General features: G+C 43.4%; 1 protein-coding gene across 2 annotated transcripts; it reads left to right on the top strand.

Annotated features, from left to right (window-relative positions):
* Positions 1-3,580: 3,580 nt before the first annotated feature.
* Positions 3,581-10,397, top strand: GNG10 (G protein subunit gamma 10). Of its 2 annotated transcripts, none has more exons than XM_066367437.1 (3): positions 3,581-3,720; positions 7,860-7,991; positions 9,438-10,397. In XM_066367437.1, exons 1-2 carry the CDS (start codon positions 3,640-3,642, stop codon positions 7,983-7,985), a joined length of 207 nt encoding a protein of 68 aa, XP_066223534.1. In that variant the 5' UTR covers positions 3,581-3,639; the 3' UTR covers positions 7,986-7,991; positions 9,438-10,397. The 2 variants fall into 2 exon arrangements, with proteins under 2 accessions (XP_066223534.1, XP_066223532.1); XM_066367435.1 differs by having other exon boundaries at positions 9,435-10,397.
* Positions 10,398-12,275: the final 1,878 nt, after the last annotated feature.

The following is a 12,275-nucleotide window of genomic DNA, read 5'->3' as shown; positions in this document are numbered from 1 at the left end:
TAAAATGGTTGCAATATATCGTTTGTTGGTATGACATGTTAAGTCAAAGATTAACATACTGCTTTTGTATTACATAATTTAAAAAGATTAGTATAAATAGGAGATATGCAGAGTCCGTTTCTAGCTACAGTACACTAGTCCTTCCAGGGGCTCAGCCCCAATGTGTGTGACGTGCAGAGAAGCAGGAGGGAAGCGTTCTGCCCTGCTAATAGGGACGGAGAGCTGAGCTGCGTTGGTCATCTGTGAGTCATTAATAAAATGCCTGATTAGAAACTTGGGGGAGGAGTCTGACCAGATTAGCATTAAGGCCCTATTGAAGATCTAAAATTCTGAAATGATACAATATTTTTATTTTTATAGACTTCAGATGAATTTGTTTTATGCATCTATTCTTTTTCATGAGGTTGGAGAAATTATAGAGCTAAATTATATAGGAAGCCGTTTCAGACTTCAAATACCCAACTTTTAAATGCCTTTTAAGGTGCCATGGTTGTCGTACAGTCAGCAACTCCTGTTAGAGTTCATCATCATCTATGATATTTAACACACAATAATATTTATCTAAGAATAAGTATGTGCAATATGTTATAAGGACCAAAAAGAAATGTAGGCACTTGCCCCTCTGTTAAGGTTTCCAGGACATTTCTAGTACTCTAGGTATTTTTACCTATACACAAGGAAAAATAAGAGGACTGAATATGTTAGCATTCATAAAGTTTAGCTGATAAAAACAATATATCTTTGGATGTTATTTTGCTTATCTGCTACATTGCTATACTTCTTCCTGACTTTCCAGAACTCTCATTTCTAAAATTGTCCCAGCAGACTGCTCACTTGGTAAAAATTTGGTCCGTCTTTTGGAATCTTGGTCGTTGCATCGGTCAGGATGAATGGACTCTCCTTAATAGAAGGACTACATGGTTCCTGTCTCCTCTTCCTCAACAAAGTAACTATGTTTCAAAATCCTAGAGTGAAGGAAGGGCCATTAGTTGCCACAAGTGTCATTCAAGCACTCTGGGTATCTTTACTGTCTCCATACTTTGCCCATCTCCCACTAAACCCCCAAAAGCTTCTCCATTTCAGAACCATCTGGAAAAGAATCCTGCTTAGAGAATCTCGCAGCCCCACCAGTTTTAACATTTGTCTTGTGCTTCATTTGAGGGCCATTTCTTTTCTCTTGACATTCAGGAGTTTATAGCTCAATAGCTGTGCATTGCTCTCAGTTTGTTATCACTTCGTGTCGCTGAGCTCTGTGTTAAAATGACTCTTAGGGTACTTTTACATTCCTGTCTAACATCTTCATAACTGACATCGCTACTGACCCTCTCCTCATCGGCCTTGTTTCCTCATGAATCCTCCAAGTTCTGCCAATCATAGGTTGCTGTTTCATTACACACCTATTATCTTCAATACTACAATTGGTATATAGAATTTTAAAATGTTACATGAAAAAATAGTTGGAATTGGAGAATTAACAAATTTTAGTACTATTGAATTTATGTTTAGAAAATCATAATCCCTCTCCTTTGAGATTCTTGTTTTGTTTGCTTATTTTGACTGAAAGGGCAGTAAACTTTAACACCCAAACTTTGGAGCTAATTCTGGTGAAGTGGAAGCCACTGCTAAGCTAACATTCAGCTGGTGTTATGAACCAGTCTGCTGCCCCCAAACTGAAAGTCCTGTGGAAACAAAAGAGAAATGGCATTTATTAGATGTTAGTATTAATAGACCTAGCTATTTTAAGACATTAAATCAGACATGGTCTCTGATGAATTATAATAGTGCATTTGAGGCAGATAAATGTTGGGATACATGCAAACTAGTTGTGTATGGTTGAAATATAATCTTATTTGTAAAATATAATACTTTTCCCATTTGAAGATGTTACCAGGTTCCAGATTTGAGTCTTGAACCAAAATAAAAATTTGGGCCTAAATAAAAATTCCTAAGCAAATTATTGATATTTAACTTTTCTGGTTTCCTCATCTGTGAAATGAGAGGATCTTTTTAGATAATTAGTATTTAAAATTCTATAAGCCTGCAAATTCACATAGATTTAGGGTCTGAAGTAGATTAGATTGCCTGCAATTGAGAAATGTTATGGGTAATTAATAAAAAGCCTACATATTAGTTGTAAACCTTAACCAGGGCTTAGTACTTAAGGAATTCAGAATCACCTTGATGATCGTGTGTGGAATGGATCACCTGGTCTTCGGTCAGTGACTAAGGTCTCTGACAGACTCCCCCTTCCCAGTGTCAGGAAGGGATGGAGAAACTTCTGACTCAGCAGTCTCCCCCAGTAACCTCCAACAGAGTGAGCAGGAGGCGGAGAATGACCCAGGCTTTACAGCCAGCAGACCAAGGTTTGGTTTCTGGCTCAGCACCTGACCAGTGGCTTGACTTGGGGGAGGTTAACCTCTGAACCTCGTGGTATCATTTTTAATAGCAGGGATCCTAACCATTTCGTGGGATTATTATGAGAATTAAACAAGATAAGGGGAAAGAGCAAGATACAGGATACAAGAAAGGGTTCTGTAAATGTTCCCTTGCTTTCTGAGGGGACAGGAGAGATTCACTTGTTAAAATCTGTGGTACCAGTGTTTACTGATGATTTTAAAATCTACGTTTCTTTATTCTTTTAATGGGTGTATGAATTCCCTACCTTGCTCAAAGTTAAATGCTAGCGTGAAAAAAAGTGGCACTCCTTAGGGTTGGCGCTGTGTGTCTGAAGGCAGCCGCTCACTCCTTGTTGCCTTTGGGGTCCCAGGTGAAGCAGCTGAAATGATACCTCAGGGAAGAAACTTTCAGAGACAGCAGAATAATAAACTGCTCACTAGTTTAGGCCTAGGGCCTACGTTTATTAGGGACCACTTACTGAGATAACAGGCGTGCTTGGACACCCAATGGCCATAGGTTCCACTGCCTCCGAGTCTCTAAGTGCCGGTGAAAATCTCTTGACAAGTTGAATCTACAAACATGCCGGTGAATCCTTAGCTCCGGGTTCATTTCAAGTTCTAAAAATAAGGCCATGAGTATAAGAAATAATTGTCGGTATATTATATTGTGTCATATTAAATAGAGTTGTTCATGTGTTGTCTTGTTTCTTTTTAATCATTTTAGAAAGCCGGAGGCACATATTATTGCCATTTTGATATAACACTGGCAGAAAGAAACACCTTCCCATTTCATTATTTTTATGGAGAAGAGTGACTTACAGCGCCTTTGCTGGAGAAATAACCCACTCCTAGTAAAAAAGTGACAAAAATACATGTCAGAGGAGTGAAGAATTACAGGCGGTAAGAAGGAAATAAATGAAATGCTTGTGTTTGCAAGGACACTGGCGTTTCGAAAGTACAGGGGGTTCGAAAGTTCGATGTGGAGACGTCGCAGCTCGGGTCCCAGGTGCAGATGCAGGTCGTGCCCGCGCCCAGGATGCGGGAAGGGCTGGGACTCGCTGTCAGTTCGGACCCCACGCCGTCGCTCGCGTGCGGCGCCCGTCCTGGGGGGGGAGCGGCCGCGGGGCGAGGGCGGGCAGCGGGGCGGGCGCAGCAGCTTCCCCGCCCCGGGGCGGTGCCAGCGCTCGGGGTCCGCGGCTCCTCCTGCCCCGCTCACCCGCCCGCGAAGCGCAGCGCCGCCGCCATGTCTTCCGGGGCCAGCGTGAACGCCCTGCAGCGCCTGGTGGAGCAGCTCAAGCTGGAGGCCGGCGTGGAGAGGATCAAGGTGAGGCCGGCGGGAGCGCCCTCTCCTCCGGGCGCGGAGAAGTCGCGGCCCCCGGTGCTGCTGCTGAGCCGGCCGAGCGCTCGCGGGGCGGCCGGGCCCCTGGAGAGGCCGCGCGGGGCGGGTGGGCGGCGGGGAGCGTGCGCGGGCCGCGGCTCGCTCCTTCGCGTGGAACGGTGGCCGCGCGCGGGGCGGAACCGGACCCAGGCGCCCCGGTGCGTTGGGGACGTGGGCCCAGGAGAAGGAGGCGGGCCCGGTGCGCCCGGGAGACGGGTTCGTTGTGCCCTGGGGTGCTCTGGGACCGAGTGCCCCCGGGGCGTTTCCATTTCATTGGTGGGACAGCGACTCGGGGGCGGAGGGGAGCAAGACGGATGCGAGCAGACCAGTGATGCAGGCGACACGCTGGTGGCCTGGACTGGGCTGATGGCCAGAGATGCGGAGGCGCCCGAATGAATGGATGGGCCTTAGTGATGGATTGAGAGGAAGGAGAAAGACGATGCCCAGGTTTCTGGCGTGGTGACAGGATGGATGGCGTGGCCATTTGCTACAGCATAAGGGAGGGGAGAGTGGGTTAGGAGTGGGGGCTGATGAGTTCAGGTTTGGATACGTGGACTTGGAGATGTCCAGAAAGCCTTCAGCTACGTGGGCAGAAGCTCAGAGACCAAGGCTGGAAGAAGTAATAAGAATATAGAGGGGTGAAGAAGATCTCGAGCATCGATCCCGGGACCAGCCAACAGTGGCTGAGACCACGGGAAACAAGAGAAAGCGAGGTTACTGAAGCACAATTTAGGGCTTAGTCAACATGTCCAGGGTTTGTTTCTTCAGTTGGTTAAAAAGCCTCTGTTGTGTAATTGTGTTTAGCAACTAGTAGAGATAGCATTCTTTATAGAATGTATGTATGTGTCTATAAACACCACTGTGCCAGTCCATGGCCCTCACTAATGCCTTTTCTCTGTAACTGGCACTGTCCTAGGTACAGTGAATAGGGTGATTCTACTGGGCAAGATAAACAGTGAACACATTCACCAATAAATAAAATAATTTCAGGCTATAAGTGATGTGACGATTATAAAGCAAGGTGAAGAGAATTAAGGAATGCAGAGAATCTAGATTGTAATAAGGTAGGCAGACTTAATAAAAGAGAAACCTGGTTTTCAGGAGGAAGCAACTTTTTTTTTTAATATAGAAAACAAAAAGCCATTATGTTGAGGTTGAGGGGAAGGAACAAATGGAGAAGGAGATTTAGAGGGACGGAAGACAGGGGTCTTTTGGGGCATGGGATTGGAGGGGCAGGTACCCTAAGACGGGAAGAAAGGGGGTAAGGATATGTATAAAGAACTTGTCTACATAAGACTTAAGGACCTGAATGATGACAGTTTTCTTTGTGAAGTAGGAGGCCAAGTTTCCTTCTAGGGCATAGGGAAAGGAGCTGTTGAAATCACCAGACTGGGGCGGGGAGAGTGCTGTCTGGAATGGGGGAGGATCCCGGAGCAGGCAGTTCATAGAGATCTTGTGATTCTAAAGACCCAGCTACCCTGAGAGTAGAGACTGGTTGTCGGATTTGTGATCTTTTCCCCCTCCGGCAGCTTTTAGCCACCCAGAAATCTAAATGCCCATGGTGAATGGTATAGTAGTTGTTCCAAGTAGAGAGTTAGCAGGGGAGGTATGCCAGAAAGATGGAAGTGGGGGTGGGAGGCAAGGAGTTCGGGGGTCTGCCCAGAAAGAAGCGAGCCTAGGCTGGATAGAGAAGGAACGGAGCAAGCCTCCTGGTGATGGGCTGGAGGAAAGGGGAGGTGGGTTCTCCCTGAGATAGAGCAGGTGCAGAGACTAGGAAGCAGCTCCCTGGATAGGTGGGAGAGATTGTGATCAGAAAGTAGCATGTCGAAGTGTAAAATTTCAGATGTGGAGCAGTTAACAGGTGTTGGCTGTAACTATTGGCAATGAGGAGAAGGTTGTTTGAGGAGAGGAGGTCAGGGAACTGAAACTAGAGATGGATCAAATGTTCGAGAGGATGTCGAGACCTGAGGCGGAAGGGAAACTGAGCCAGCTGCCCGCCTCCCCTGTGAAGGAGCTAGGGAACACATTCTTATCCACATGTACAAAATAATTAAGGGGGATGAAACGGAGACCTAGAGAATCTGAGTGAATTGTTCAAGGTCACACAGATACTAAATTTCGTTGAGAGATGTCCTCATGGTAGTATGATCTGGGGGACTTGGGGGGCTTCTCCCAGGCAGCCCTCCAGGGAGTCACAGCAATCCCAGGGCCCAGAGAGGGTTCTCAGCCTGCCTAGAGATGCCTTCTCTTTAACAGACTTGCTAACTGGTGTATAGACCTGGACACCAATTTTTGAGCATCCCTTTCTACCCAGTGATCAGAATGCTCGGTGTCCTTCCAAGGACCCCTTCTCTGCTTTGAAGAGACCCCTCAGAAGTTGCTGGGTGGGCATGGGCTCAAACCAAGGAAAGCCCTACAATCTGGGTGGGCATTATCCCACGTCCAGTAGCAAGCTACAGCTTCCAAGTGTTTGGGCTTGACTTCTCCCAGTCCAGAGTGCTAGGGAAATGCTGACCACATTTACTCTTTATTTTCTTGGCATGTCCTCTCACCGTAACTTTTTGACTGTGTTGTTTAAGCTGCTGTTCAGTTAGTTGTTTCTCAAGGAGTCCTGAGAGACAGCCTCCTGTCACTCGTGTGTGGGGTTCACCTGTTCCCTCTGATGCAGAGGTGGTAAGCTGGGGCATAATTGGCTCCAAATTTCTTTTGAATTAATAACTGTTCTATACAATCATTAATTCCAATTATAATTCATGTGCAAACGACAGAATGACTATTGAGGGAAAAGTAAGCTTAAACATGACTCTGACAATATTATGTGTTTATATTATACAACATAAATGGTTATTACATTAATGAGACCAGAGTTCCTAAAAGAATTCTAGAAACTAGGTAGTAAGTGTAGCACAAGGTCTTGATTTCCCAGTTATTTGGAAGTTTGGAAAATGAACACAAAGTGGTAGTAAGACTTGAACAGCAATTGGAATCATTTTTGTCCATTCAAATGCAAGAAAAATAGATGGGGAGTGAGAAAAGCCTCCTAGTACAAATACGCATCCAGCGGAGGATAAGAAGAAAGAGGATGGTATTGAATCAGGGCTGCCTCGTAAACTTCTCCAGAAGTTAGTGATTTCAGACAGCATTTACAAACTCACAATTCAGAGGTCAGCAATTTGAACGGGTTCAACTGTGTAGTTCAGATCCTTGCTGGGCCTCCCGTGCATCTGCCATCAAATGGAGGGTTGGCTGGTGGCTGGGTGGACGACGATGGCCTCACTCGTGTCTCTGGAGGTCGGTAGGCAGGTGGCTGGGGGCTGTCACAGACAAGCCTGGATTCGAGAAGTGGGTCAACACAGACTCCAGCTCTTGCTGGGGGGAGCTGCAAAATATTGGGACTTTTCTGCAGTCTCCACAAAGGTGGTGCTAATTATGTGTCAGCACTAATTCTAAGTGTTTGACATGAGTTAACTCAATTGTCACATCAATCCAATGAGGGAGGTACTATCACTCAATACATTTCACAGAGGAGAAAACAGGGACTGAGAAGTTAGGAAACTTGCTCTAGTTCGTACGGGTGGTGACACAGCTGAGTTTGAGCCCAGGCAGTCTGGCTTCAGAGGCCGCTCCGTTAGCCAACAAGCTATTTTGTCTCAAAGCAAGGTGAAGAACGGTCACTTGTTTTGAGCACGCGGGGAAGACTCCAGCCTCGTATACTTTAAACAGTTTGTTCACATGGCAAACGTGGCTCTATCAATACATCCTGTATAAGAGACTGTTTATAAAGGGAACACAAGAATGAGCTATTTCTTTCCAAGTTAGTTTCAGCTAGGATTCTAAATGGATCAGAAATGCTGCTTTTTCTTTCTTTTGTTCAATAAGCAATGAATCAAAAATATCCTAAGTCAGAGCTCAGAAATATTGTAGCCTTTCTCCTCTTTGGAGTTCAGTTATTAGAACGTTCAGCAAGAGACTTTGGGAGGTCACAGAGGCGTGGTCAGGCCGTGTGATCGTGTGTCAGGACATCAGATGGCTGTGGGCAGGTCTGGCTGTGAGCAGCACGCCCAGCTGTGGTCCTTTGGTTTCAGGTCTCCCAGGCGGCCGCAGAGCTGCAGCAGTACTGCATGCAGAACGCCTGCAAGGATGCCCTGCTGGTCGGCGTCCCAGCGGGCAGCAACCCCTTCCGGGAGCCCAGATCCTGTGCTTTACTCTGAGGACTGGTAAGTGACATGCCATGCTGGCTTGGGGCGGTGGCCCTACCGCAGGGCTTCCCAAAGGATTTGGGCAACTGTGTTTGGAATATCTACTATGCTTGGGGGAATTAAAATGAATAGCAGCCAAAAGTACAGCTGTCCCTGAGGGATGACTCTCGTCTGTATTTACCCTGCCTGTGGATTACATCTAATTAAGAGAGTCTCAATCCTTTTTGGCACTTACTCATGAGATGTTAAATCCTTGTGGACTTGAGCCCTTTAACTGAGTTTGGCTGGTGGTCATTTCTTGACCTTAACCCTATCATCTTGTCCTTCCACCATCCCAGAGTTGTTGTTTGCTGCTTGGTGCTCTCAGCTGACTTGTTACCCTTGGAACTGAGGACTCTCCAGAGGGGGAGACTTGTTCCTACTACCAACTGTGATTTCTTCCGGGCTTTCAGAATACATCTCTGGGTTGTCATGGAAAAAGCTTTAATGTAGCTACAAGGGGAAAGTGCGAGTCAGGTAAAAGAGCTTTAAAAGCCAATTATTGAGATGAAAACTTCTCTTTGGTGGCATATTAGAAATTCCATGGCTTCCACTGCATTGGATGGGGTCTCATTCCCATTTTGACATTTTTCTTTTTTGGAAGAGTTTGGGGAGTAGATTATTGGAGTCTTTGGGGGCCAACATATTTCAAGTTATGTGTACTAAGGGGTTTTCATACAGTAAGTAATTATGTTAGATACTTTTTCACATCTGTGTAAAAGAAATTATTCACATTAAAAAGAAATTATACTGTCAGGTACTGTTGTGCCTTTTAATGAAACAAATGCCCCCATTTGTAGTATTAATGTAATAGTTTTATGCTGGCATAGTGTTTTTCTTTTTATAGAGTGCTTTTATGGCTGTTGCTACTCCTTTATGGTGTAGTTTGGATGGGTTTTTAAAATTAACTTGTTACTCTCTGCTTTGAGACTACTAACGTTGGCCCTGGCCAGTTGGCTCAGCAGTCGAGTGTCAGCCCAGTTCCGGGTCTGATTCCCAGTCAAGGCACACAGGAGAAGCGACCATTGCTTCTCCACTCCTCCCCTTCCCCTTCTCTCTCTCTCTCTCTCTCTCTCTCTCTCTCTCTCTCTCTCTCTCTCTCTCGCTGTCTTCCTTTCCTGCAGCCATGCTTTGAATGGTTTGAGCAAGCTGGCCCCAGGTGCTGAGGATGGCTGCCTGGTGTTGCCTCAGGAGCTGAAATAGCTCGGTTGCCAAGCAACAGCAGCGGCCTCAGATGGGTGGAGCATCGCCCTGTAGGGGGCTTGCCAGGTGGATCCTGGTTGGGGTGCATGCAGGAGTCTGTCTCTGCCTCTCTCCTTCTCCACCTCTCACTTAATAAAAAGAAAAAAGAGAGAGAGAGAATACTAAAGATATGAAATGCTGACTGGTTAATTTTATAAATCTTACCAATTTTCTTTCCAGTAGGAAAGAAGTTCTCTGAGGAATGCCTTCAGGCACGAAGTGATGACTGACTGACGGCCTCCAACTCTCAAGCAAAAGTTTTACTTTAACCAAATGACTTTTAGGTGTTTCAGACCTTTCCTTGGCCTGGTCCTTTAGCCAACATTCGACAGAAATTAATGAGTTTCAACTCAAATAAGGAAACTGAGTGAAGGAGTAGACTTTTAAATAATAATGGCCTGGTTTATTTGGCGAAGTGCTTTATACTTAAGACAAAAATCTTAGCACCAAATACACAAAAATGCACCTCTCTCATAAGTGAATTACTAGTGTTTCTACATTTGGAATATTGTGTATGTTTTATTTACTGGATGTTTACATTTTGGGAAGGAAAACATTTTTGTTATTAAAAAATTGAGTATTTGTAATTTGTTGTTTCTAAGATTTTTACACCATAACAAACTTTGGTCTTTTCTCATGAATTTATAATTTCTAAATGAAGGTAAAGCAGTGTAAAATTGGGTGAAGAATAGGCTTTGTTAATCAAATGATGCCTTGATTTTTGTGAGAAGATTGTTTTATTTTTAACACTAAAAATGGGAGCTGATTCTTAGCAAACTGGTTTGGAAAGATTAATGTGTCCTGTGTTAGATCTGCCCGTTCTGTGTATGAAGCAGATCTGATCTCTATCTGCTTCAGTTTCTCTCTTCTATAGTTGTGGTTGTACTTAAAAAATACTACATTATTTCATGTCTTTAAAACATGTTTAAAATGTAACTTAAAGAACTTTGCAAATGAGTAAAGACAAAGTAATATGAGAATCTTACAACCTAAAAGAATTCTTAATGTCATAGGTATTTTACACTGATAATGTGCCTTTGATTTAATTTGAGACACTGTTAAAAGGACACTTTGTGTTTGTAACAATCTATGAAGAGCTTGGAAATAAAATTTCTGCTTAATTCATCATTTCTATAACAGTAACATTTTGTGTCTGATTTTGTTTTAAGGTTTCATGGGTTTCTGTGTGCTTGTGAGATTAAGTGCTGGAAGTGGGAGATAAAATAGTTGTTTATAAGTACTTGTAGAATTTTGTAAAAAAAAAATACATGTATAACATACAGAAATGTCTCAGTTATGGAGTTCTCAGGATATGACACAGTACCATACTACAACAGTGACGTGACTCTAATTTTAGTGTAAGTCGAAACATACCCTAGCCTAAGTAACTTACCTATCCTAACACAGTTGTAAAATCACAATCTAAAACATAAAAATGCAACTAAGCCACAGAAAAAGGAAAAGGACATAAATATAAGAGCCATGGTAAGGGCCTAAAAGTCACCAAACAAAGCAACACAGATGGAACACCTGCACTTTTAACAGTTCAAAATGGCGTAGGTAAGCATACTGGGGACACCAACCCCCTCATGCATGCTGCGTTACTGCGTATTCTACCACGCACAACCAAACTAGTTCATCCACGTAGTCTGTAAGTACAATGCTAATGACATAAGCCAAAATACATCTCAAATTTTCTTTCTTTTAAAGATTTTATTCATTTTAGAGAGAAGCAGGGGAGGAACAGGAAGCATCAACTCCCATATGTGCTTTGACCAGGCCAGCCAGGGTTTCGAACCAGTAACCTTAGCATTCCAGGTCGATGCTTTATCCACTGCACCATGACTGGCCAGGCTCACATCTAAATTTTTTTAAGTTTTTATGAGTGAGCGTCATAAACTCGAAATGTCATATATCAGAACTGTTGTAACCCAAGGACCCTCTATACTGACATTTGCTCCTGAAATAACAGTATATAAATCATAAATGAAAATATTTTTGAGCATAAGAAATGTTACAATAGAGAAAATAGAAGCCATTAGATGGGAACTCCCTTAACTTCTGGCCACTACACTCCAAACCTAAGCAATCTGAATTGCTTTTATCGCCCGTAATTCAGGAACCGCTTTCTAACCTGTGCATTTGTTCTGTGGATCCGACCCCCCTCTGAAACGTCATCCTGTCAATCATCCTTCCTCTCCTTTATCTTCACCTTCTCCACTGGATCTTTTCTGTTAGCACTGAAACATGTTCCATTCTCCCTCTTAACAAGCAGCATTTTTGAAATAGCTTTTGGCTTGTAAGATGACTAAGTCTTAGAGGTCTGCTGGACAGCCCAGGGCCTATACTTAACAATACTGTATCGGAGACTTGGAAATTTGCTAAGAAGATAGACTTAATGTTAACTCTTCTTACCACAAAAAATAATACATAAGAGGGCAGGGGAAACTTTTGGAGGTGACAGATAGGTTCATAGCATAGGTTGTGATGGTGGTTCCACTTATCTCCGAGCTCATCCAGGTTTATATATTAATTATGGACAGGTTTTTTTGTATTATTAAAAAAACAAACAAACAAACTTGTCTTTATTCCACTTTTTCCTTTGGCAGAATATTGGTAAGACAATAATAAGAATGTTACAGATAGCTCAGAAATACAGATGTAATGTCCTAAATATAAGCAAATCAAATTTAGTGGTACATCAAGAGAAAATACAATCTGACAAAGCTAGTTCAATACAAGGAAATGTATCAATGTAATTCATTCCATGAGTGGTTTAAAGAAGAGAATCTGTGTCAACAAGTCATTTGATAAAACTCAATAGCTGTTCTCAAAAACAAAGTCAATTAGTGAAATAGAAGTAGAACGAAATTAAAGATGATAGTTTGTCAAAACCAACAGCAAATTTTATGCTACATGGTAAAAAGTGGAACCATTTCAGCATATTAGGCACAAAACAAGAAAAACTTTTATCACCACTATTCAGCACTGGAGTTATTAATGTAGTAAGATGAAAAACTA

Source organism: Saccopteryx leptura, chromosome 2 (genome assembly GCF_036850995.1).
Source record: "Saccopteryx leptura isolate mSacLep1 chromosome 2, mSacLep1_pri_phased_curated, whole genome shotgun sequence".
NCBI lineage: Eukaryota > Metazoa > Chordata > Mammalia > Chiroptera > Emballonuridae > Saccopteryx > Saccopteryx leptura.
This window is presented reverse-complemented; position numbering and strand designations above follow the sequence as displayed.